The 27,917-nt window shown below is 41.5% G+C and overlaps 1 protein-coding gene across 1 annotated transcript in view; it reads right to left on the bottom strand.

Annotated features, from left to right (window-relative positions):
• LOC132380273 (unconventional myosin-XV-like) overlaps positions 1-27,917 on the bottom strand; it is a 909,717-nt gene that overhangs the window by 147,588 nt on the left and 734,212 nt on the right. Inside the window, exons 32-37 of the mRNA XM_059949029.1 lie at positions 24,785-24,880; positions 21,827-22,062; positions 18,747-18,910; positions 17,531-17,603; positions 6,054-6,263; positions 4,472-4,587 (exon numbers count right to left, since the gene is read on the bottom strand). Coding sequence (XP_059805012.1) covers positions 4,472-4,587; positions 6,054-6,263; positions 17,531-17,603; positions 18,747-18,910; positions 21,827-22,062; positions 24,785-24,880 — 895 coding nt within the window. The remainder of the gene's footprint in view (positions 1-4,471; positions 4,588-6,053; positions 6,264-17,530; positions 17,604-18,746; positions 18,911-21,826; positions 22,063-24,784; positions 24,881-27,917) is intronic.

The following is a 27,917-nucleotide window of genomic DNA, read 5'->3' as shown; positions in this document are numbered from 1 at the left end:
TAGACTTGGCTGTCACAAAAGCTGGATTGGCTGCTGAATGGTCCAGAATTTAGCTGTTTCAAAAGATAAAAGAGGTGATGGGGTAGCATTGATAATCAGAGATTTTCTACTACGTCAGTGGGGTTGGAAGTGAGAAACAGGAAGAGAGTAATTACTCCATTGTGAGTATTCTAAAGATCTCCCAATAGCAACAAATACACAGAGGAACAGATGAAGAGGTATATTTCTGGAATGGTGCATAAATAACAGGGATGTTGTCATGGGGCAGTCCAACCTCCCTAATACTGATTGGCACCTCCTTATTGCAAAAGGTTTGGATGGGGTGGAATTTATTAGGTGATTGATTCCCGACTCCATATGTAGACAAGCTGACTAGAGGAGAGGCCATATTGGATCTGGTGCTCGGTAATGAACCAGGTCAGGTGTCAGATCTCTCGGTGGGAAAGCATTTCAGAGACAGTGACCACAACTCTCTGACCTTTACTATAGCCTTGGAGAGGGATAGGAGCTGATGGTATGGGAAGAAATTTAACAGGGGGAGGGAGAATTATAATGCTATAAGGCAGGAGCTGGGGAGCATAAACTGGGAACAGATATTCTCAGGGAAGAGCACAACAGAAATGTGGAGCTTGTTAGGGAGCACTTGCATGGTTCTGGATAGGTTTGTCCCATGAGGCAGAGAAAGGATGGTAGGGTGAAGGAACCATGTGTGACAAGAGATGTGGAACATCTAGTCAAGAGAGAGGAAGATGCTTACTTAAGGCTTAAGAAGCAAGGGTCAGACTGGGCTCTAGAGAGTTACTAGGTAGCCAGGAAGGAGCAGAAGAAAGGACTTAGAAGGGCAAGAAGAGGCATGAAAAAGACTTGATGAGTAGGATTAAGGAAAACCACAAGGTGCTCTACACATATTGTATGTGAAAAGCAGGAGAATGGTCAAGGTGAGGGTAGGACCAATCAGGGAGAAGCATCAGAGAAGGTAGGGGAGGTCCTTATTGAGTATTTTGCTTCAGTATTCACCAGTGAAAGGGACCTCAATGACAGTGACGATAGAGTAAAACAGGCTGATATGCCAGAACTTGTTGATGTTACGAAAGAAGAACATGCTAGAATATTTGAAAAACTTTAGGAATGGAAAGGTACTGGGGCCAGATGAATCCTTATGAAGAGATGCAGCTCAAAATATTGGCTCTTTATTTCTCTCCATAGACGCTGCATTCCTCCACCACCCAGTTACTCTGGATTTCCAGTATCGGCAAAATCTCGTGTTCATGATATACTCCAGTTACTATGGAAAGTGAGGAAAGGGATTGCTGTGCCCTTGACCATAATCTTTGCATCCTGATAGCCTCCAGATGACCAGAGATAGCAAATGTTATTCCTTGGATCAAGAAAGAGAGTAAAGATAACTCCAAAAATTATTTCAGTGGTGGGTAATTTACTGGAGAGGATTCTTAGAGACAGTATTTTTGAGGGTTTGGAGAAGCATTGTCTGATTAGGCATGGTCATCATGGCTTTGTGAGGGGCAGGTCATGCCTCATGAGTCAGACTGAATTCTTTGAGGATGTGACAAAGCTCATTGATGAGGTAGAGCAGTGGATGAGGTGTGTATGAAGTTTAGTAAGGTGTTTGATAGCATACCCCATGGTAGGCTCTTTCAGACGCTTCGGATCTAAGGAATCTTGTCTGGAAATACAAAACTGACTTACCCAGAGAAGGCAGAGGGTGATAGTAGATGTCGAGTATTCTGCCTAGAGATCAATGCCCACTGGTGTTCCACACGGATCTGTTCTGGGACCCCTGCTCTTTGTGATTTTATAAATGATTTGGATGAGGAAATGGAAGGGTGGGTTAGTTAGTCTGCAGATAACATGAAGGTTGATGGAGTTGTCAATAGTGTAGAGCATTGTTGTCGTTTGCAGTAGGACATTGACAGAATGCAGAGCTGGGCAGAGAAAAGGCAAGTGAAGTTCAATCCGGGAAAGAGGAAAGGGATTCATTTTGGAAGGATGATCTTGAAGGCAGAGTTTAGGGTCAATGGCAGGATTCTTGACAGGGTGGAGGAACAGAGGGATCTTGGGGTCCATATCTACAGATCACTTAAACTTGCTACACAAATTGATAGTGTTGTTAAGGAGGCAGATGGTGTGTTGGCCTTCATTAGTCGCGGGATAGAGTTTGAAAACTGTGAGGTAATGTTGCAGCTGTATAAAACCCTGGTTAGATCACACTTGGAAAATTGTGTTCACTTCTGGTCGTCTCACTGCAGAAGCTCTAAAGAAGGAGCAGAGGAGATTTACCAGGATGCTCTCGGTACCAGAGAGGAGACAGGTTCAGCGAACCAGGGCCTTTTTCTTTGGAGCAAAGGAGGATGAAAAGTGACTTGATAGAAGACTACAAAATAACATGTGGATAGCCAGAAATTTTTCCTTAGGGCAGAAATGAGGGAGAATAATTTTAAGGTGTTTGGAGGAAAGTATAGGGGAGTGTCAGAAGAGGATATTTTGCACAGAGGATGGCGGGTACAAGGGTCGCCTGCCAGGGGTGGTGGTAGAGGCAGATACATTAAGCACATGTAAGAAACACTTAGATAGTCGCATGGATGATGGAAAAATGGAGGAATGAGGGGTTAGATTGATTCTCAATTGGTTGATAGGTTAAAAGCATCGTGGGCTGAAGACCTATACTGTGCTGTGATGTTCTATGTAACCCTACAAGGACCTGTTCAACCCCTCTTCCCAGCGAACCTACCCTAATGCACAGAACTGATCACATGGTACACCACATTAAACCAAGGAACCTCACTCCCACCCGTGGGATTACACACTCACTTACCCAAAACCCCTCTCACCCATTCCTACACATATGATGTTGCCTTGATTGGAGAGGATCAAGAATAAAGAGAGGTTTGAAAATCTTGGATTGTTTCCATGGAGTGTTGGATGCTGAGGTGGTGACCTCATAGAAAGTTATAAATTTATGAGATGGGTAAGGCTGGTGGTGTAGTGGCATCAGCACTGAATGGTCCTGAGTTCAAACCCAGCCGGATCCCAACCTGGGCAGCAGCGGGGGAAAGCCCTGGCAATCTACTTCTGTATCTTGCCATGAAAACCCTGTGGACCCTGTGGTTCATGAGGTCACGAAGAGTTGGACTTGATTGAACAACAAGACAGCCATAGTCTTTTTTTTAGGATGGAAATGTCAAGTACTAGAGGGCATACATCTATGGTGAGACCGGGATAGCCACCTCCATCACCCATCCTTAGGGCAGCCCCAGGAAAGATTCAGTGAGGAAGCACGAGTGGGGTGGTGACTGCACAGCTTGCAGAGTGTGATGGGACTTGTTGAGGTGGGAACTTTCTGCTAATTAATTGGGATAAGGTTTCAAACTGAAATTTATTTTAATGTTCAAGCCAGGATCCCCGCTGAAGTCAAGAACAGTACGAAGATAGTTTACACCAGCTGATTGCAGCTGCCAACCTGTTGCTGTGCGGGGCTCACAGAAGGGCCTCCACCCTTAAAGACTCCTCCCAGCATCCAGATAACATCAGTACCCACTGCACAGCAGCTACTGTGGGGAAGGCAAACGTGAAGGAGCAGGAGATCCAGGAAACACACATTAGGAGCGAGGTTCTGTGTGGCAGGAGCTCAGGAGACCAGTCAAGTCACTGCTGGAAGTAGGAAGTGGCTACAGGAAACTGCTCAGAGTGACAATCCCAGGCAACACAGTAGCGCAGTGTACATTGTGCAGAGCCGCTGCTCTCTGATGCACAGACAGTACTCTCTCCTTAGATTTTATAAAAGAAAGTGGCTACTCTGTGTCCCATAATTCTTCTTTTACGGATTAAAAAAAGAAAAGGACAAGGAGAATAAAATGATTTTCTGCAATGCAGAGCCTCACTGGTTTGGAGCTGATCATCTTCCTCCCTCTTGAGAGAAGGCCAGAAAGGCACAAAGTAGTTCAAGAGCAGGAGATTCTGACACTATAGATGTTGACTCAATACACTATGAGCGGACGACATTGTTTATATATTTCTAATTTATTTTTATATTAACTAAGTTTATTCTTGAAATACAAAAATTCAAGAGCAGGGGCTGTTTATAATCTGAGTAGTATGCTACTGACAGTCTTTCATTATGATCACAGCATCCTCTCCAATACACACCCTCTCTACTCAATATAACAGCAGTCTTTACAAGCAAATACCTTTTAGATTGTCTTCGCAGGGGAAAAGGAGGGGTCACCCTTTTACTCTTAGAGAAGGAAAGTCCGATTAGGAAGAGATGTTGGAAACAGCAGGGAAAATGGGAAGCGTAGGGGAGGAAAATGGATGATGCTGATGATGATCAAACACCAATTATTGATTAATCATCAATAACAGCAGATGGGACCATCCTGACTGCTAAAGGCATCACATTAGACTGAGGATGAAAACCAGCTATTTGTCCCATCTTTATTTTTGGTTTACTTACAAGCATACACATGTGGATTAGCTTCAGAGCTGTTGTAGGATAACATTTCTGGAGGCAGATGCGGAGCCTGTATGTTGGGCGCTGGAGGAATATGTCCTTCATTGAACTCGGGTGATCTACCAAAACACAGTTCACAACACTCAGTATGGTTAGCACAAGCAAAAAATACTCAATGTAGCACAATACCCAGCAGTGGTTACCCTTGGAGGGTCTGATGCCTCACCCAGGGGAGAGCCCAATACACAGGAAATCTGATTGCTACATTAGAGAAGGTTCAATGCCCAAGGATTTTGATACACCACCCTGGGGAGCTAACTATTGAAGTGTTTAAAATTGTTTCCATCAATTTTATAAAAATAAGCACTCAATACAAAATTAAGAAGATCATGCTAAACCTTCTGTGACCACTCTTCTTCTCAAATTAAGCATTGCTTCCAGTTCTGGGGCTTATCATTTAAAAAGCTGGTCAAAGACTTTGGGCAGAACATTCAGAGGATGTTAACAGGATATCACCAGGGAGGACTATGAGTGCTGCAGAGCTGTGGAGAAGTTGCTGGAAGGATGTTTCAGGCTGAGTAGATTTTTTATCAACCAGTACTGACTCAAACAGCCTCCTTTTATTTTCTATAATTTCCTCCAGGCACTTAGTTGGAGAAGCTAGGTGTTCTCCTTAGTTTAGGGAAAGGTAAAAGAGGGATTGAAAATAATGTAAGTTATTGATCGAGCAACTGAGAGTGGTTCCAGTAAGTGGAGAGCATAGGTTTAACATAATTAACCAAAATATGAGAACAATGAGGAGAAATATATTCACAAAGACAATTTGCTACAATATGGAGTGAGCTTTGTGACAGTGGAATCATTTTATGTTGGAGCTTTCAAAGCACAGTGAAACTAGTAGAAATAATTCTTTTAAATTGTATTTATTTAGAGCTATAGCCCAATGAGCCCTCACCACCCAATTACACCTATGTGTCCAGTTAACCTACTAACCCATATGGCTTTGGACTGTGGGAACCCCACATGGTCACGGGGCAAACATACCAACTCTTTATAGACAGCAGCAGAATTGAACTTGCTGCCGCTAGAATAGTATTATGCTAACCGCTGTGCTAAAATGCCACCCCAAATAGTTGAATATGACTAAGTAGCAGTTCCACAGAGTAGGCTGGCTTTAATAATCAGACCTTCTCAGAGTAACGTTGGGGTGTGAGGCTGATTTACGTGGGCCTTTCATTGGGACAACAGGAGACTGATCCTAATTGTGCTGGAACCATCAATGATTCTGGAATCCTAACAGGAAAGATGGACAAAGCATACAATGGGAAGTTAGAGTTTGTGCTGTTGGCATGCAAGAAGCCCTCAAGAGCAAATTCCTGTTTAACAACTGCACAGAGTGGGGTTGGTTGGTATGAGGTGTGATTTTGATGGTTCCACTGTTAATGCAAGAAATCTGCCTTCCCATATCTGTAAAGAACTAGTTGCTCAAATCAGCTTATTCCCATCACCTATGCTTCTCAATTACTTTCTGCAGTTAGTGGATTGACTCCAAAGTCAACTGCGACATAGAAACCGAGTTACTTACGAATAGCTTTCCTCAGAACTTGAATGGCGTTCATAAGCATCCTCATTCTGTTGTGGATGGAAAAGAGGGGTTGGTGGCTGAGTTGTGAGTAAGTTCTTTGCTTCGATTTCAGCAATGAGATCCATGACAAAATCACAGCCAAGCATATCTCTCCATTCCTCTCCAATGTGCATAGACACCGTCCATCCTCTTTGCTCATCCTGCTGACCCCTAGGGATTCAAAGGATAAACGACAAGGTAGAAAAATAGAGAACAGCTGGTTTTGCTACCATTCCCAAACCTAATCATCAACCACAATGTTGTGTATGTGGCCTGGTTACACAACAATGCTATTAATAAAAACGCTGGAGAAGGGAGCTAAGTTTCACGGTTCTTTACTGGCAGAAACCGAACTCGGCCCACACGTACAAACAATATGCATCTAATAGCATGTGCTCAATACGCGCCTAATAGAGCATGCAACGACATGTTACTAAAACATAAAGTAGTCCCTTATTGTACTGTAGGCTATACAGTACACTCCTCCCCTCTTATTTTAATAGTGTATCAACTGTTTTTTTTTACTAAGACATTACGCTAAACTAATATGTTTATCCTTAACATACAAATGCCTACCATTTGTTTACTTAGTAACTTAATAATATCAAATTATAACAAGTCTTTTTTTTTTACTTTTGGTCTAAGACCTATTTATAACTCAAGCCTCAGGGGTGGTCTTCTCTACCTCTCCGGCTAACATCTGTCCTGAAGCGTTTGCTTTGGGGAATGAGTCTCCACAGGTGCCTCAGGTGGGTCCTGAGCACTGATGACAGGCTTATCTGTAGATGAGGCTGATGTGGTCACATCAGGAGTGTTTGCTTCTATGTCAGGGGAGTCCAGGCAAGGTGTTGTTGTGTTTTTTACCTGAGCATCCAGGATTTGGTCCACATGGCGTCTCCACACAGTCTCTCCCACCTGTACTCTATACATCAGCGGCCCATCTATGGTGGAAATTGTACCCGGCTGCCACTTTTCAGTCTGGTAATCATGTGCAAGGATTGACTGTCCCACACGGAAGCTTCGTGCTGATTTAGCATTCAAGTGTTTGAACTGTCTGTTCTCCACATCACGCCGTCCATCTGGTTTGAGAAGATCCATGCGGGACCTCAGATTCCTGTTCAGAAACAGCATCGCTGTAGTCTGGTTAGTGGTTGCATGTACACTGCATTATGATAGGCAAAATGGAAGTTGTCTATCTTGTGTTGTAGTGGTCGATTTTCACTGTCCCTTGCCTTGATGGCTTTCTCGAATGTCTGCACAAATCTTTCTGCCAATCCACTTGTGGATGGATGGTAAGCACCAGATGTAAAGTGCTTGATTCCATTGTTCTTCACAAAACTTCGGAATTCTTCAGAGACAAATTGTCATCTGTTGTCTGTGCAGATTTGTTCTAGTATGCCATTCCCGGCAAACTAGTCCTCAGAATTGTAATGGTCTTTTCCGATGTGATTGTCTTCATTTTGATTACCTCTGGCCATTTGAAATGTGCATCAACAGTGATTAAAAAGATAGAATCCATGAGTGCTCCAGCAAAGACAATGTGCACTCATTACCATGGTGATGAAGGCCACTCCGATGGATGGAGAGGGGCTTGTGCTGGTGTGTTCTGGATCTTTTGATATCCAGAGCAGTTCTTAGTCAAGTCCTCAATCTGTTTATCGATTCCTTGCCACCACACATAGGCATGGACAAGACTTTTCATCTTCACAGTATCCAGGTGCCCCTTGTGCAGTTCCTCCAGCACTCTGGTGCACAGCTTGGGAGGAATCACAACTCGTGAACCACACACTAATGTTCCCCAACACACTGACAACTGCTCCTTCCTCGCTGAGAAGGCTGGAAACAGTGTGTTACCATGCGCTGGCCATCCCTTTACCGTGATGTCATACACTTTTGACAACATAGGGTCATTGTGTGTTTCCCTTTCAATGAGGCTGTTTGTCACTGGTAATTGTTCAACTATTGTTGTGTGAAAGACCTCTGCTGAATCTATTTGTGTAGTTATCTCGGAAGTCGGCAGTGGTAAACGTGACAACCCATCTGTGTTGCCGTGTTGCTTGGTCCCCTTGTGTTCAATGAGATACCTGTGACGTCCTAAGAAAAGAGACCATCGCTGCAGCCTTTGTGCTGTCGTAACGGGAACGACTTTCCTTGGGTTGAAGATTGACACAAGAGGCTGATGGTCAGTCAACAGGGTAAACTTTTGGCCGTACAGGTAGGTACAGGCCGTACAAGCCTTGACTCCCCTCACAAGGCTTAGGGCCTCTCTGTCAATCTGTGCATAGTTGTGTTCAGTTGAAGTTAGCGTTCTTGAGGCAAAGGCTATTGGTCTTTCTGGGCTATCTGGAAACGTGTGCGATAACGCAGCTCCTATCCCATGGGACGAAGCATCACAAGCTAGTCAGATGGGTAAGGAGGGGTCAAAGTGCGCGAGCACCCCTTCTGAAGTTATGAGTCTTTTAGTTTCTTGAAACACTTTCTCACAGCTCTCAGTCCACTTCCACTGTGTCCCTATCTGTAATATTGCATTTAATGGGTGTAGGACTGTGGATAGGTTAGGCAAGAACTTGTGGTAGTAGTTCACTAGTCCAAGATATGCTCTCAGCTGAGACATATTTTCAGGTGGTGGTGCCTATAGCACCACTTCTATCTTGTCTTGAGACATGTGTGAGCCATCCTTGCTGATCACATGCACACAGTATGAGATTTCCTTTTTGAACAACTCTGTCGATTAGCTCTGAGCCCATATTCTCGTAACCTGGTGAGCACTTGTTCAAGGTTAGAAAGATGTTCGTCATCATCTTTGCTGGTGACAATGAGCCCCTGGAATCCCCTGCAGGACCTGGTCCATTGCCCTTTGCCAGATTGCAGGAGCTGATGCTATCCCAAACACCAACCTGATAAAGTCCCTTGTGTGTATTTATTGTCAGTATTGGATGCATCATCGATTTCCATTTGGAGACAAGCCGGTTTTTGTGAAATGTTTCCCTCCTGACAGGGAAGCAAAGATGTCCTCAATATGAGGTAGAGGATACTGTACTGTGCGGAGAATTGGGTTAACAGTCACTTTAAAGTCTCCACATATGTGCACCTTTCTTGGTTTTCCTGGTTTTGTGCTGGAGGTTTCCTTCATCACTGGAACAATAGATGTGGCACATTCACTCCAATCCACCTCTGACAGGAACCCAGTCTGCTCCAGATTTTTCAGCTCTGCCTTTACTGTACGACAGATTGCATATGGCACTGGTCTGGCTTTGTGAAATTTTACATGCATTTTCCTCAATCTCAATCCTTGCCTTCATGCCCACCTGTTCCTTTCATGAAGACTTCCTCAGAGTCAGCAGGTATTTGTGACAGTTTCTCAGATGTGGCCTTGCTGCCCTCCTTTGCTGACACATTTAGTGCCTTAATGCTGTGCCAATCCAACTGGGTTTTCCTGAGCCATTCACGTCCCAGCAATGGTGGTCCTCCATTTTTCAGTACGTAGAGGTTCAGCTGCTGTGTTTTATCTCCGTAGGTCACTGTCACTTTAATTTTGCCTTTGGGGTGCACTTTCTGCCCTGTGAAGTCTTTAGCAGTAGTTTAGTTTGTTTCAGAGTTATGTGAGATAACAATCGTTTGTAGTTGTGTACAGAGATCACTGTTAAAGCTGAGCCTGTGTCCAGTTCCATTTTCAGCCTCATGCCTGCCACTTGTGGGGTGATCCTTATTACTCTTCGATCATCTGTCTCTTTCACGCTGTGAAGTTGCAGACAAGACAATTCACTTTTGTCTGAGTTGTTTTCATCAGATCTGCTTTCTTCCATTTTGTGTACATTGTTGTGTTTTCCTTTCTGGGGTTTCTTGTTTCTCTGTATTTTGTCCTTTTTCCTTTTTACTAGATTTGCATACTCTGCCAATGTGGCCCTGTTTGCCACAGTTTCTGCCTTCTTTGTCTTCAAACCAACAGTCATCCAGATCACGTGACCTGTTCCCACAACAGTAACATTTCTTTCCTTCATTTCTGTTCAGTGACATTTTATTTGCAGCATATTCCAGGGATTTTTCTGGTATCTCTGAAGCACCATGTGCTGCTGTTTCCATTGAAATGTTCAGAGCCTTCTCCAATTTAAGGTCTCTTTCACACAGAAGCTTCTTCCGAGTGGTTTCACAGGGCATGTCACACACTAACCTGTCCCTCAATGTGTCTGATAGACCAGCTCCAAATTGACAATTTTCTGATAATTTGCGCAATTCAGCATAATATTCAGAAATGCTTTCATTTTTACTCTGATTCCATTTGTGAGATTTAAATCTTTCAGCAATGACCAGTGGTTTGGGGTTTAAATGCTGTTGGAAAGTGTCTACTATTTGCTTGAACATTTTGTCAGCTATCTTTTCAGGGGTTAACAAGCTCAGTAGCAGCCCCTATGTTTTTGCTCCCATAATACTGAGTAAGACGCTGGCTTTCTTTTCATCTTTAACACTGTTAGCCTCACAATATAACTCCACTCTTTCAATGTAAGGCTACATCTACACTGGACCGGATAATTTTGAAAATGCTGGTTTCACCTAAAAGCAATAGGCATCCACACTAAGTGTTTTGTCTACATTAAAATGGATATTTTATATTTTATATTTTATATTTTATATTTTATATTAAAATGGATATTTCGGCGAATCTCCTCCTACTGCGCATGCGCAGGACACATCTACCGAAAACAAGCAACGTGTTTGGTGTTGAATCTTGCTTTGAAAGACCATGCGCATTTGTCCAGTTACAGACTAGAAAAACTTAAACAATGGACAGCTGTTGGCTCTCGCACAGGAGGACTTAAAACTAAAATAAAACAAATACTGGACCGTATGGAGGCAACCGACAGGGAGTTCACGAACAATATGACTTGGCTGATGACGAACATTGAAAAACTGACTAACTCAACGAGAGAAAAAACACAAATTCAATTTGGCACAGGATACATTAGAGGAAATTTAAAAAATTAGGAATGAAATTAGTAGTTTGTCTATGCAAGTAATCAAGAAAAATTTAATGATTCTGAAACAGAGACAGTATGAAAGTGGATCAAAATCTATGAAAATACTGGCGTGGAAACTGAATAAAAAATACAAAAAATACAATTCATAGAATTAGGGATCCAAGAACAAAAATGATTAAAAAAATAAGCTAAGTGAAATTCAAGAAGCTTTCGAAGTGTTTTACAAAACTCTATATTCCAAAGTTCCAGAGGAAAGCATAACCCAAATTGACACCTTCTTGAATTCTCTAGAGTTACGCACTTTAAGTGAAGAACAAAATAGAATGATGACTGCTGACATAACAGAAGTTGAATTAAAAGCTGCAATTAGTAGGCTTAAATTAAGCAAGTCACCAGGTTCAGATGGGTATACGGCAGAGTGGTACAAAGAATTTAAAAATGAGTTAATTCCTGTTTTACACTGAACTGGGCTCTAAAAAAGGCACAAATGCCACCCAGTTGGAAGGAAGTGATAATCTCAGCTATACTGAAAGAAGGCAAGGATAAAATGGAATGCGGGTCATTTAGATCAATATTCGTTCTTAATGTAGATTATAGATTATTTACCTCCATCTTGGCCAAACGATTAGAGGAGTTTCTACCCATACTGATACGTAACGATCAGACAGGTTTTATATGACAATGCCAAACACAAGACAATGTACGAAGGACGCTTCACATTATGGATCATATACAAAAAAAATAAAATCGAAGCAATAGTGATAAGCATGGACGCTGAAAAGGCATTTGATTCAGTTAATTGGAATTTTCTTTACAGAGTTTTACATAGATTTGGTTTCCAAGACACAATTATTAAAACTGTACAGACACTATTTGACAACCCTAATGCTAGGATTAAAATCAATGGATATTTATCAAATAGTCTTACCCTAGAAAGGGGCACGAGACAGGGTTGTGCATGGTCACCACTACCCTTCGCATTATATCTGGAACCATTAGCTCAATACATCAGACAAAATGAAGATATCAGGGGAATTACTATTAAAGGGACAGAGCATAAATTGGCTTGTTATGCGGATGGCATTTTGATCTATCCAGGGCAACCAACATACTCTTTACCTAAATTGATGCAATCCTATGAACAATATGGTCAATTATCAGGATACAAGATCAGCATAGATAAAAACTCAATTACTTTCATATAACTATAGCCCACCAAGAGAAATTGAAAGTAGATATCCCCGGGCATGGCAAACAGAGTCTTTCAAATATTTGGGCATCATTATGCCAAAAGATTAGGCAAAATTATCAGAATGTAATTATCAGCCTTTATATAAAAAAATTAAGGAAGATATGGCAAGATGGAACCTGATTACTTTTTTCAATCTCAGTTCAAGGATTGAGTCTATTAAAATGAATATTCTGCCCAGACTGTTATGTCTTTCAGACTCTACCAATAGAGATTAATCAAAATCAATTTAATGAATGGAACAAGATGTTATCAAGGTATATTTGGCAGGGTAAAAGGCCTAGAGTTCATCTCAAAACTTTGCAATTGGCAAAGGAAAAGGGGGGATGGGGCCAACCTTCTCTTAGAGATTATTATTTTGCAGGACAATTGGGAGCTGTGATATGTTGGTGTAACCCATCATATGACGCTCAATGGAAAAACATTGAGGAGCGGGTACTTCCCATCCCCATACAAGCAATTTTGGCTGATAACAACCTGCAAAGGTACATAAATACTATTGATAACCCTTGGGTGAAATTGACTCTTAAAGTATGGAAAACTACTATAAAAGAATATAATCTAGAGGGAGATATTGCAATTCTTAAATGGTGTGCATATGATTCAGATTTTACACCAAATAATAGGAATTACTTGTCACCGAATTATAGGAAAGATATCAATAAATTAGAGAGAGTGCAGAGACGATTTACTAGGATGTTACCTGGGTTTCAGCACTTAAGCTACAGAGAAAGGTTGAACAAGTTAGGTCTCTATTCATTGGAGCGTAGAAGGTTGAGGGGAAATTTGATCGAGGTATTTAAAATTTTGAGAGGGATAGAGTTGACGTGAATAGGTTGTTTCCATTGAGAGTAGGGGAGATTCAAACGAGAGGACATGATTTGAAAGTTAGGGGGCAGAAGTTTAAGGGAAACACGAGGGGGTATTTCTTTACTCAGAGAGTGATAGCTGTGTGGAATGAGCTTCCTGTAAAAGTAGTAGAGGCCAGTTCAGTTGTGTCATTTAAGGTAAAATTGGATCGGTATATGGACAGGAAAGGAGTGGAGGGTTATGGGCTGAGTGCGGGTAGGTGGGACTAGGTGAGATTAAGAGTTCGGCACGGACTAGGAGGGCCGAGATGGCCTGTTTCCGTGCTGTGATTGTTATATGGTTATAAACTGGATGCTAGATTTAAGGACTGGACAGCTAAAGGAATAACAGTTCTTTGCAACATAATGAAAGAAGGAACACTGTTCAGTTTTGAAATGCTTAAAGAGAAACACTTATTAGAAAAACAAGATTTTTATTGGTATTTACAGATGTGACAATATTTTAATAAGACACTTAAAAATGTAACCAAGACAAGTACATACTTGATAGAACTATTTAGAAAAGGATATAATTCAGATAACGGCAGTAGAATCATTTCAAGCATGTATAAGGGGTTGTCAAATCTTAAAACACATTTGACTTCATACATTAAAACAAAATGGGAGAAGGAAGGAGGGATAATTATATCTGAGGAAGAATGGACAACAATATGGAGATATCAATGGAAGTGTACCAATTCACAGAAATGGAGGGAGTTTGGATGGAAAAACTTGATAAGATATTTTATTACACCCTCTCAGAAATCCCATTATGATAGTAACCTCCCTGTTTGCTGGAGAAATTGTAGAAAACAAAATGCAAATCATTATCATATTTTTTGGGACTGACCTGTTATCAAAGACTATTGGAGGGGGATACACAATGCCCTACAATACATCTTTAACTGTGAAATACCTTTAGAAAGTAAGACCATATATTTTCAACCTCAAGAATGGTTGAAAAGAGATAAATATTTAGTGAATATACTGCTGGTGGCTGGTAAAAAGACTCTTACTAGGAAATGGTTATCACAGGAGAGCCCAACTTTAAATACATGGATGGAAATTACAATGGACAGTTTCAAAATGGAGAAGATAACAGCATCTGTTAATCATAAGTTGGAACAATTTGATTCATACTGGGAAAAATGATTTAACTACATAATGCCTCATAGGCCTGATTTTATTCTCATAAATCAATGAATATGTTATAAAAAAAAAGATCACTCCCTACTTGTACATAGTTTTTTCCTTTTGCTTGTTTTTTCTTTCCACTCTTTTCTATAAGTGTATACCTCAGATAAATACTTTGTGGAGATTTGTGATATATATGATTATATGATATATATGTACAATGTCTGAAATACATCTCATGGAAATGTTTGTTTGATGATGAACTTCAATAAAATAATAAATTACAAAAAAATGAAAAATTGACTAACTCTGTTGCATTAATAAAGCACCTTGTCAAATGTATAAAACATGTCTGAATCAGTGTTATCTTGTATTTCCGTACAATGTTACATTAGGCTGTTACACATCCATTGTCAGAGAAGTACTTGCATAAACAGGTGAACCATCTTCATACGAGCAAGGACAGAAAACAGGGCAAAGTGAGCATACTTATTTATTCAGTAAGTTATGGGTCAAAGTATTTGGTGAGTACATTTCTAACTCTTTTGGCTTCAGTCTCGTTGCCATCTGTTCTGAAATTGTTAGGTTGGTTCAAGAAAATAATGAAATGGCGCGCTGCCATCACTATCTGTTCCGGCACGTCATGACAGTGTTTTTAGTTTTCTCTGGTTACCTCGTCCACACTGCTCTGCCCAAGCGGCGTTTTCAAAATTACACACTCTGGAGAGCGTTTCTGAAAATCTCCATTTTCAGGGGATGAAAACGCCATTTTAGTGTGGACAGAGGGTAAAAACAAAGAGAAAAAGCTTCGGTTACGGATTTATCTGGTCTAGTGTGGATGTAGCCTAAGGCTTCAATGCCACTATCAAATGCTGTAATGGTTCCAATCTTTGTTATGCTAATTTAGACCCATTCTCCCTTTGTTTCCTTTTTGCTAGAGCAAGGAGCGCACTCCATCTAGATGTGTCTAGATTCTCTCTCTTCTCCTCCGAGTGTCATTATCAACTAAAATAATGACAATAAGATGTAGGTCCATAATTCTCATGGTCAATTTGTTGTGTATGTAGCTTGGTTACACAACAATACTAGTAATAAAAATCTTTACTGGCAGAAACTGAACTTGGCATAAACGTACAGATCTATATACGCCTAATAGCGCATGCTCAATACGCACCTATTAGCACATACAATGACATGTTACTAAAACATAAAGTAGTCCCTTATTATACTGTAGGCTATACAGTACACACACCAATGCCCAGGAATGGAAAAGCCTACAAAAGTAGTGGACACAGCCCAGTCCACCAAAGGCAAAGCCCTCCCCTCCACATTAACAAGGAGCACTACCACAAGAAAGCAGCAGCCATCATCAAGGACTCCCATCACGCAGGCCAGGCTCTATTCTTGCTACAAACATCAGGCAGGAAGTCCCACACCACCAGGTTCAGGAACAGTTATTACTTCACAAGCATCAGACTCCTGAACCAGCTTCACTCATCTCAATGCTCAACTGACTCCACAACTATGAACTCACTTCCAAGGACTCTACAACTCAGGTTCTCAGTATTTTTTTAAATTTATTATTGGCATGATATGTCCTCTTTTGCATGTGGATGTTTGTCAGTATTGCCTTATTTTCCTGTAAATGCCTGCAAGAAAATGAATCTCAAGGTAGTATATGGTGACAGATATGAACTTTGATACTTTGAACTTAGAGTATCACGGCATCATAGAGAGTTATGCAGCACGGACATACTGTACGCCCTTTGGCCTATTCCCATCTGAACGCTATGCTCAGGTAGAATTATTCAAAATCAGAATCAGGTTTATTATCTCCAGCATGTGTCATGAAATTTGTTAACTTTTCAGTAGCAGTACAATGCAATACATGATAATATAGAAAGTAAAAAAAGGAAGCTTCTTTTGGTCAAGTGCAGTAGTCCTTCTCCCTCATACCAGACAGTGATGCAGCCTGTCAGAATGCTCTCCACACAGAAGTTGGAGGAAGTACAAATTTGTCAAGATAACTTAGAGGTCAAATTATAACAGCAGGTTGCATTAATTCAGCTAGTGTTTACTAGAGTTTGGGAAGTTAAGGAATGATAAAGTTGAGGCACTTAAACCAGCAATGGAGGATCTGTAAGGAATTTTTAAAATACGCACATGGGACACGATAATGTCCTTGAGAAGGGAGGGGTGAGCCACCATCCTGCCCTGGTGCCATTCCTGAACTGACCATGTTCCCACAGTGTAGTCAGGGAAGGGAGATTAATGCAATGAAATAAGATGTGATATATTTTAATGTCAGGACATTGTGTGAGTTGGAGACAACCATGAAGTTTTGACCATCGCAGGTCCTTTCTGGCACAGTCATTCTTGGTGATAGAGGTTGCAGTTTTGAACAGTGCCACTGTAAAAACCTTGAGAAGATGCTGTAGACATTACGACAATGGAATGCAGAAGGTAGGTGGGGAGAGTATCTACGGTAGAGTGTGAGGTGCCAATCAAGTGGACTGTTTGCCGAACATGGTTTTGGTTTCTTCAGACTTGTTGGATATGCACTCTTTCAGGCAAATACAGAACATAATTTCATACCTATTCACATCCATTCCTAGTGGAATCCTCCCCTGACCCTCCCCCCAAGCCATGTCATAGAGAAGTGCTGTACATGACAATTACCTCTCAAATTAAGATAACCGGATTCACTGCCAGCCACACTAACATGTAGAAACAGTAAACTTCACTTCTGATGTATTTACCAGGAGCCCACACAACACCATCACAGGTTTGTGACAACACAATGCTGAGCACACACGCTCACACTCACACTGAATCTGACAGAGCTAAGGTCACCACATTAACACACTATGCAATGCGAGACTACAGAGAGACAGGTTACAAATTGAACTATAAATGATTATGGCTTTGATTTTGAAACTACATTGCGTATGTCACTGTGTTTCACCTGTGTTTGTGTTTTTCATGTTGAGTAAAGCCGTGCCTGCATTGGGGAGGCATTGGGTATTTTTAATACTGCACACTGTGCATCATTGCTGAATGTATCATGGTTGTGACGGGAACACTTGTACGTGATCTGAGTGTATGTCTGATTGCAGTGGGTGTATCTATGCAGAGTGTCTCCACCGGGCATAACTCCACCGTGTGACTGGCCTACTCTCTCTTTCTTAAGCACATCTGTACACTGGATGTCTTGTCCACATTTTGACATACCGGAATCTTAAAATCCAGTTTCCAAGTTCTTCTCCTGTTGTCCAGGACTCCACCTCTGTTGCAAATTTTTCATCTGGTGAGAGAAAATGAAGTTAAACTGTAAAAGATCTCCAGCTGAACCCCTATTTCCAAGCAGCCAGGGACAAGAGTGAAACTGGGACCGATAGGGGCGTATTCAATGGGGAACCTGTTTCTCTGGTAGGCTGCAGGATGTTCGACATATGCAGTCAGTATTGTGCAAGAGGGTACATCTGCACAACACTTTCATATTTCAAATCGTTTTTCAGCCAATCCAAAGGAAGTACAAGCCAATAAAGATATCAATACTTTTGGGATCATAGGTTTTACAAATGTGCATTAAATGCTGAAGTCAAGAGAATGATAATCATTAACACAAGAGATTCTGCAGATGTTGGAAACCTTGAGCAACACACAGACAGAATTAAAATACCAAGTTCTTCTTTAGCTTGTTCATTATGTTAATGTCATGGTGAAGGCTCAGCAGGGAGTCACTGACAGATGTCAAACAATAGCTGAGACTATTAACATCTGAGGACTTATTTATTTACCTAACTGAGAGGATGGTGAAGGTCATACATATTTTGAAGGGGTTTAATAAGATAAGCTGATTACATTGGGATAGATTTATATGGGGGCTTACCATTATAAATCTGGACATGGATATTTGCAATAGAAAAGTTACCAGGAAAGCCTAATCAAAATATAATAACTGGTCCAAGCTTATGCAGATATGAATCTACAGAGGAACCACATTTCTTATAGGTTTTGATGTTTGCTGATCAATGCATTGTTTATAGAGTCTACAAAAATGCTAAACTTTGGCCCACAAGCTCTGGACACTATTTCTGTGAAAGTGATTTCAGCAGCAATTCTAATCCTACACTGTACTGGGATCAGTGAACAGTGAATCTACTTTCTGTTTCAAGTGTTAAAGAGGGGAGCTGGTTGGAGGATCGTTGTACCCGATCAGTGGGACCTTTAGCATGTATGAGATGGTAAACAATCGAACATCGATGCACAACCTTCTTTTAACAAACACACCAGTGCATTGCAGTCTCAGGGACTGAACTGAAAGGGAATTAGGAACAATAAAGGATTTCTATCTTAAAGATGATTTTTTAACAATTAATTTATAAAATTATGCATTTCAAGCTGTAAAGCTGAGTCAATGATATTATTGTATTCATGTAAATACCATGAGAGATGTGGACATCCAGCACCATCTGTCCTCGCCTGTGATTGGCTGTCCATTCTAGCTGGGTGGGTGGGAAGGCCCTGTTTTGAACGCACTGCATGGCACTAAGGGCTTTGTGTTGACACACTGCCCTGTACTCTTCCATGATGTGATCGGACACATACCTGTGTGAGAACAATGGCACATGGTCATTCTGTGTTACTGCAAACCTAGTCAGGAGACCATTATCTTTCACTGAAGGATATTACTTCAATAAGGTGAAATTATTTCTATTACAGACAAAAATGAACAATATCAGCACCAGCACGTGGATACAACATGGATTAGACACAGCATAGATCTTTTTGTTTGTCTATTCACACTCTCCCAGCTATGGTACAATATGGATTAGGTACCAAGTAAATCTGCCGGTGCAGAGCATAGACCATGCCGGAGTTGCAAAATACACTGATAGATTGTGAATGAAAGTAATTCAGTGTTAGTAGGTATGAGGTCATCTACTTACAATATAAGTAAGATTAACTACTGGAGTGCTTTCTAAATGGATCTAAATAACAAGTTAGAGGGCAAAATTCATCAAGTATTAGAGGACAGGACTAAAAAAGAAATTTAAATGACTACTGAAAATGTTGGTTTCTGTGTAAGAAAAAGTGAGAAGATATATATTACAACTGTAAAGAATTTTAGTTACAAAGCCTTGTGGTGCACAGTTACTCACTGTGGGCACCCATCACCAGAAGTATACACTGGTGTCAAAGGGCTGCAGCAAGGATTCAATAAATCACATCAGGACGTAGAGGGCTAAATAATGTGGAAGTGTAGCAGGGGTTTGGTTTGTTAACCCTTGAATAGAGAAGATCTCAGAGAAGGGGAGATGTTCAAATAGTAAAGGAGGTTAAATAATTTAACACAATCACCAATGAGAAAGATGTGACAGAACAACCAGGTGCGGTGGGTAGTGTTTGGGTTGGTCTAACTTCAGGCCTGAGCTTGATTGCAGACTGGGCATTGAACATTTTTGTCATCAGGCCTGTGTTTGGAGTAAGCTGAGGGTGACATAAGCCTTGCATTTGATGGTGATGGTGAAAGCTGTGGGATGACTGGGAGATTGAGACCAGCTTTTGTTGTGATCGTAGGAAGTGGAACTGGTATTGGCTTACTATTGCCATGTGTACTGAGGAAAGCTTGTCTTGCACACTGTTCACATAGAGCAAATCATCACACAGTGTGTTGAGGTGGTTCATGGTAACACACTGACAGTGTGTAGAAAAAGTGTTGGAATTACACAGAAAGTGCAGCATAGCTAGATTTTGGGATGTGGAAGATCAACAACTGGGAGCAGGCGAGGATGGGATACTAAGGCCAGGACGTAGCAAGAGATCAGAGATCGGGAGAGCATTTAAAGAAAGAAAGCTTAGCTTTATTTGTCACTTACACATCAAAACATACAGTGAAACACATTGTTTGGTGTCAAATCAAATCAGCGAGGGTTGTGCTGGGGAAGTATCACCAATGTAGCAGGCCCACAACCCACTGACCCTTTGGAATGTGGGAGGAAACCAGAGCACCCAGAGGAAACCCATACAGTCAGGGGGAAAACGGACAAACATTTAATGAAGGTTTGGAGACTATTACGGTGATGTGGAGACTGCAGATTGGTGGGTCAGGAGGCAGCCTGGAAGTTGCAACAATGGAGAGTGGTTTAATGGGGGGGAAATGAAGATTAATATTTCACTTACCTATAGAATCAGAAAGTGAGATTCTCATTTGCACATGACAGACGAGGTTAAGTTGTGGATTAGCCATGATGTAACTGCAAGGACCAGAATTTTGTGCAGCTGAATGGCCTAACTTAATTCTGTCTCACCAGTCATAGAGCAGGTACAACATCAGTCAGTTGTGCAATAGAGTCCCCTTGACACCACCACCCATCAAATATTTCTAATGCACCCTCAACATGGGCTAGATCAGAATAAAGTTCCTCTGTACTATTCTAATCAGTTGCCGTAAGGATAGAGGTTATCTTGTATAGAATCTGTTCTAGACTATCAAGCACTTTGAAGCTGGAAGTGTTCACACACGTAGACCATTCTAAAGAAGTGAGAATCTGACGATGTTTCCCAAACAGGAACAGGATGTGGAGTTTGTGGAGTTTATGTGCAGTTTACTCCACTGTTCAATCATGATCATAGCTGGTCTGAACACTGGTCTCAACTTCATCCCCCACCCTGGTACCAATGACATTTGATTTCCCTGTAGTCCGAGGGACTCCGCCTCCCACTTCGGACATATAAGATTTCCCTGTAGTCCAAACTCACTCAGCTTTGAATACATTCAGACCGTACAGCATATGAAGTATACTGCTTCTGGATCTTTGCACTTTCTGTGGTTTAATCCCACAGCCAATAGTGTTCTTACATCTTCCACTGGGCCAAGTGTCAGAGGAAGCTGCGCAGGTCATGGAGAAGGGATAATGGAGAACATTGACAGAGCAAGGTGGAGGGAGGTGAGCAGGAGTGAAACAAGTGTGGAACATAAACAATGGTTCAGAAAAGGTGGGCTGACATGTCCCTTTGTCCTGCAGTAACATTTGAAAGAAACTGTACAGGAGCTCAATCAGATAAGAGAAGATACCAAAGAGGGTGACATTAGTATTAGTCAAAGAGGAGGCTTTAAAGGCCCTGTGTTGGAGTATGGTCACTGGGATGGACAAAAGAACAGCTTGTACAAAGGTCCTTTAAACCTGGCTGTGGTCAGGACTGTGCTGGTCAGAGACAACGGAATCTGAATCAGAATCAGGTTTATCACTGACATGGTCAAGAAATGTGTTGTTTTCTGGCAGCAGTACAATGCAAGATGTCAAAATTACAACTGAAAAATAAATAAGCAGTGCAAAAGAGAAATGGTAAGGAAGTGTTCATGAGATTATGGACCGTACAGAAACCCGATGACAGAGGGCAAGGCGCTGGTCCTTCTGGCCAAATATTCATTGAATCACTGAAGCTCAAAGATCACTTCTTGTTTCTCTGCCTCTGTACTGTCCCCCACCCTGAACTCTCTCTCACGCAGGACTTTCTCACTTGAGCAGAGGCTTCTCCAGCTCGGGCGAAGGCTGCAGACAGCTCAGGCAGGTGGTCATCAGGAGGCAGGCTCTCTGCCATTCCTCCATGTCACGGTTCTTCCAGGTCTGGTTCGCCACCTGGCAGTAGATCTCATTCCGGAGTCTGGGATTGGATATTCCCTTCTGCACAATAAAATTCCCAAGAATGATTTCCTTCCTGCCTTGGAGGAATTCTTCTTGTTGAAACCGCAGAACCTAACAAAGGAAAAGGGGAGCTTAAGAAGTGCATGTAACACCAGATACTAAAGAGAGAGATGGCAGCATCTGACAGTTGCTATGTAAAGTGAAAATGCCACACACAGGCAGGTAGGAAGCTATAAGACATACATAGAACACTACAAACTTTACCAGCAGCTTCTGCTATATACAATATATACTTTTACAAGACAGGAGGACGCTTTCAGTTCCTTCCCAGCTCTCGCTAGACTAATCCCATCACATTCCTTCTGCTTACTTCTCACTTTTGCTCCATGGCCCCTTACACAAACATCATGCCTCCTGCAGATACTGTCCTTAACCAGCTCCTTTAGGATCCTCTGTATTCTTGGTACCCTCTCTTACTCACTCAGCAGCAATACTCCCCTGTAATGAGAAGAGTTTCACTTGTCTAGGTATATGTCCCTTCAGGAGCTCAATGTAGACATACATTAAGACAAGACTTTAATGAGGCCAATAACGTCACTTGAGTGGGATTACATGAGAAATTTTGACAATGATGTTTTGAGAATATTGCAGTATTCCCTATCTGACTTTTACAAGCATCATCAGCATGATCCTCGATTCTGCAAAGGAACAATTTCTAGATTCTTGCAGATTGTGATAGAAACTTATATCCAGCATTTTCCCTTTCCTCAGATTCTATATTAACACTAAGAATTCACCCTACATAACTTGCAATCCTCTTCCAGATTCCAATTTTGTACTGCGCCAATACAGCCAAACTCCCCAGCCAATGAAAACAGCCTCTTTGTTTATCGTAAGACCATACGATAGAGGAGATTGATCCGTCGAGTATACTCTGCAGTATATAACTGCGATGGTGGGATCTCCAGAGAGATCTGCGATGAATAACCCCCTCAGCATTAAAGGCTGTGAATCATTCTGACATCTTTTACACTCACCTGCTAGGCCCAGTATCACAAAGCTGGTGATGTTATTGGAGCTTTCTCCTTCTGGTAACTGTTCATTTACCCATCAGCTACAAGACTAGATCCAGCAGGTTTCTACCTGATCCATTCATTATGGTATCATTTAGCACTGTCTGTTGCTTGTGTTAGCAAACTTACTGTGAAGTCTAATCTTGGCACATCAGGCTTGGATACATCCAGTGTTGCTCCCAGCAAGCACCTCTGCATGTTCAACTAAATTAGGGTTGATAGCAATGGTAGAGTGAGGGATGATCTAGGCTGTGAGCTTACTTACTGCAGCAGTGTGCATTTATGCTGCATCTAATGATCCAGAGGACCTCAGGGATGTCGGATCTGTTTACGTTCCGCATGACTGCAGTGCACACAATGTATCAGAGATGGTCACTGGCATGAAGACAGGACAGTCTCCACAAAAACATGCAATGGTCATCCCTACTAATTGTGCCATGGACCTCTGTAACAGTAGAGCTGGGTGTGGGGGATGAGGCTAGGCATGTTTACCTGGTGAATTCCTGCTGCAGACCCTGGCTGGTGTCTTCTCCTGTCTCCCACTGGGCAAAAGATTCAAAAGCCTGAAAGTACCTATCACCAGACTCAAGGGCAGCTTTAGTCCCAGACTCTTGTATGGACTTCTTTTACAATTAGATGTACTCTTGGTCTCACCACCTACCTTGTTATTATCTTGCACTTTATCTTTTTACTGCCTTTCTTTGGTAGCTTTTACACTTTATTCTGCATTGTTATTATTTTACCTTATTCTAGCTCAATACACTGTGATCTGTAAGAATAGTGTGCAAGACAAGCTGTACACATGACAATTGTAAACCAATACCAATACCCTTCATGCTTGGACTAATTAGTTCAGTGGTGGTGCTACCAAGAGCCCTGGTGATGGAGGTTTGAGCCTTCCAACCAGGCTGCATTGTCTGCTCTGGTTACTCCAAGCACTGCTTCTACACTTTGTTCAACAGTGAGGAGCATCGCATCATGAGTAAAATGTAATAAGGAAGGTGTTTCTTGCCCTTGTTTAAAATGATGCCATGATCTAGGTTGTGAGCTTATAGATTGCAGCAGTGTGTGTTCATGGGGCCTGGGGAAACGTTGAGGATTCTCTCCCACTTGTAGAATCACGTCACCAGAATCTGTTTTCCCAAAAGGAGAGGACATAAGCAGAGATAATGTGTGAGTATGGCACACTGCCTTCATTAATGGTCATCCCTACACCACCACCCCATCTCTTTCCTCTCAATCCCTTCCTGTCCATGCTTGTCCCCAATATACATTATATACAATATACAGGACCTCATCAAATGTTTGTTGAACACCAATCAAATTGGAACATTCTGAGATCTTGAATCAATAATTATTGAATAGACATATAGTCATTATTTCATCATCACTTTTGCATTTTTGTTTATTTTTTCACAGTTATAATGCCATTTCTTTAAAGAAACATATTAACAAGAAACATATTAACAGGTATAATTTCTTTATATCCACTTCTGGCTGTGACAGAGATTGAGAGTTAGGTGATCACACTTTCTACCTGTCCTGTTCACTTCTTTACTTTTATAAGAAAGATAGTTCACAGGTGATTGAAATAAATCTAAGTAACAGGAGGCTGGTATTTCAAAATCCGACGGTGGTGGTCTTTAGGGAAACCAAGAGAGGTAAAATTTACAAGAGATTCTTGTAAGGAGTGGGCAAGATTCATCAGACTATAGCTGCTATGAGTATTTTGATTGTGGATTGTCAGAGTTGGTACTAACCAATTTGAAAAGCTCCAAAGCTGCCTGATGCTCTGCTCCCTGCAGTCGAGTGAGAGGTTGCTGCAGAGGCTGGTCCAGAACTTCAAAGTGAGGTTCCTATGTAGAAAGAGAAATAAAATTAGTCTCTTTTGGATCCCTGATCAATGTGGTCTCTCAATTCCTAAAAGTGAACTTCCTTCCAAATAGTGGCCACTCGGCTGTTCAATTCAGGAGGCATCGTGACTGTACCTTCACCAGTGATACAGGATATTGATATTACTTTACCTGAGAGCAGCAGCACAGCAACAAACAAAACTGCAGTTTACAAGCAGAGTGGCAAACCTATGGAACATGTGCCTAAAATTACATGCACAAAATTTTGTTGGTAAGTGGCATGAAGCTGCCCTTCAATTCTTTAAACCCCTACCATAATGAAAAAAGTAATCATTTTACTGCCAAACAAAGCAGCAAGTTATTTTTTACAACCCGAGAGCAGATGTTGTCACAGGAAACATCTCCCACCAGTTTGGTGCCAGCTGAATTGTTACAAGAACACGTTAAATTAGATGATACCTTGTGAAATCCTCACAGAACTGGCGTACATATCAGTATTTGGATAGTAAATGGTTGGGCCAGTTGTCAAAGTCAGAATCAGAATCAGGTTTAATATCACCAGCATATGTTTAGAAACTTGTTGTTTTGCAGCAGCAGTACATTGCAATACATAATATGCTTCGCTCTGCTTATATTTTTTCTTCTATTATTTTTGAATGAACAATGATAAATATTGTATGTAACTTGGCTCTCCCATGAATATTCATGTGAGTCATTGTTTTCAATGTTGAACTTGGTCAAGTCTAATTATAGAGGTAGACTTACTGATGAAACTAGTGCATAGCTCCTTACACTAAGAAAGTCCCAGTTTATATTAGGGAAATAGAAATCCCCCATGACAATAACCCTATTATTTTTACATATTCCCTTAAGCTGATTACATAACTGTTCCTCAATGTCCTGGTGGCTAATGGGGGTGTGTAGTACCATCCCATCAAGGTTCCAGATGAGCTCAATGCCTTCTATGCTCTCTTTGACCAGCAAAACATGGAGGAACCATCACAAACTCCAACAACCCCTGATGATCCTACGATTTCAGTCTCTGAGGCTGACGTGTGAGCAGCCTTCAAGAGGGTGAACCCACGAAAAGCATCTGGCCCAGATGGGGTAACTGGCCAAGTACTAAAGATCTGTGCTGATCAACTGTAAGTACTGAGTAGTACCTACCTGCTTCAACAAGGCTTCGATTATACCAGTGTCCATGAAGAACAAGGTAACCTGCTTCAATCACTATTATCCAGTAACACTTACATCCACAGTGATGAAGTGTTTCAAGAGGCTGGTGATAAAATGTATCAACTCCTTCCTAAGAAGTGACTTGGATCTGCTCCAATTTGCCTAGCAGAGCAACAGCTCCACAGCAAATGTTATTTCACTGGCTCCTCACTCAACCTTGGAACATCAGGACAGCGAAGGTATATACATCAGGATGCTCTCTATCAACTACAGCTCAACAGGCAGTACCATCATCCCCTCAAAACTTATCAATAAGCTCCAAGACCTTCGCCTCAATACCTCCTTGTGCAGTTGGATCCTCGATTTGCTCACTTGCAGACTCCGGTCAGTTTGGATTGGTAACAATGATCTCCATCAGCACAGATGCACCACAGGGCTCTGTGCTTAGCCCCCTGCTCTACTCACTTTACACTTACGACTCTGTCCAAGCACAGCTCCAATGTCCAATGCCACATTTAAGTTTGCTGATGCCATAACAACAATCACTTACTCAATGTCAGCAAGATGAAGCAGCTGATTATTGACCTCAGGAGAAGGAAACCAGAGATCCATAAGTCAGTCCTCATTGGAGGATCAAATGGGGAGAGGGTCAACAATTTTAAATTCCTCGGTGTTATTATTTCAGAAGATCTTTTCTGGGCCTAGCATGCAAGTGCAATTACGAAGAAAACACAGCAATTTCCTTTGGAGTTTGTGAAGATTCGGCATGACATCTAAAACTTTGACAAACCTCTGTAGGTGTGGAGTGGAGAGTATATTAACTGGCTGCATCACAGCCTAATATGGAAACATCAATGCCCTTGAACAGAAAATCCTACAAAAAGTAGTGGATACGGCCCAGTCTATCACGGTTAAGGCCCTCCCCATCATATAACCATATAACAATTACAGCACGGAAACAGGCCATCTTGGCCCTTCTACTCTATGCCAAACGCTTACTCTCACCTAGTCCCACTGGCCCGCACTTGGCCCATAACCCTCCATTCCTTTCCTGTCCATATACCTATCCAATTTTACTTTAAATGACAATATCGAACCTGCCTCCACCACTTCTACTGGAAGCTCGTTCCACACAGCTACCACTCTCTGAGTAAAGAAATTCCCCCTCGTGTTACCCTTAAACTTTTGCCCCCTAACTCTCAACTCATGTCCTCTTGTTTGAATCTCCCCTACTCTCAATGGAAAAAGCCTATCCACGTCAACTCTGACTATCCCCTTCATAATTTTAAATACCTCTATCAAGTCCCCCTTCAACCTTCTACGCTTCGAAGAATAAAGACCTAACTTGTTCAACCTTTCTCTGTAACTTAGGTGCTGAAACCCAGGTAACATTCTAGTAAATCTTCTCTGTACTCTCTCTATTTTGTTGACATCTTTCCTATAATTTGGTGACCAGAACTGTACACAATACTCCAAATTTGGCCTCACCAATGCCTTGTACAATTTTAACATTACATCCCAACTCCTATACTCAATGCTCTGATTTATAAAGGCCAGCATACCAAAAGTTTTCTTCACCACCCTATCCACATGAGATTCCACCTTCAGGGAACTATGCACCATTATTCTTAGATCACTCTGTTCTACTGCATTCTTCAATGCCCTACCATTTACCACGTATGTCCTATCTAGACTATTCCTACCAAAATGTAGCACCTCACACTTATCAGCATTAAACTCCATCTGCCATCTTTCAGCCCACTCTTCTAACTAGCCTAAATCTCTCTGCAAGCTTTGAAAACCTAATTCACTATCCATAATGCCACCTACCTTAGTATCATCTGCATACTTACTAATCCAATTT

This window comes from Hypanus sabinus, chromosome 23 (assembly GCF_030144855.1).
Source record: "Hypanus sabinus isolate sHypSab1 chromosome 23, sHypSab1.hap1, whole genome shotgun sequence".
NCBI lineage: Eukaryota > Metazoa > Chordata > Chondrichthyes > Myliobatiformes > Dasyatidae > Hypanus > Hypanus sabinus.
Note: the sequence above shows the minus strand (reverse complement) of the source record. Positions and strands in the feature narration are given on the sequence as shown.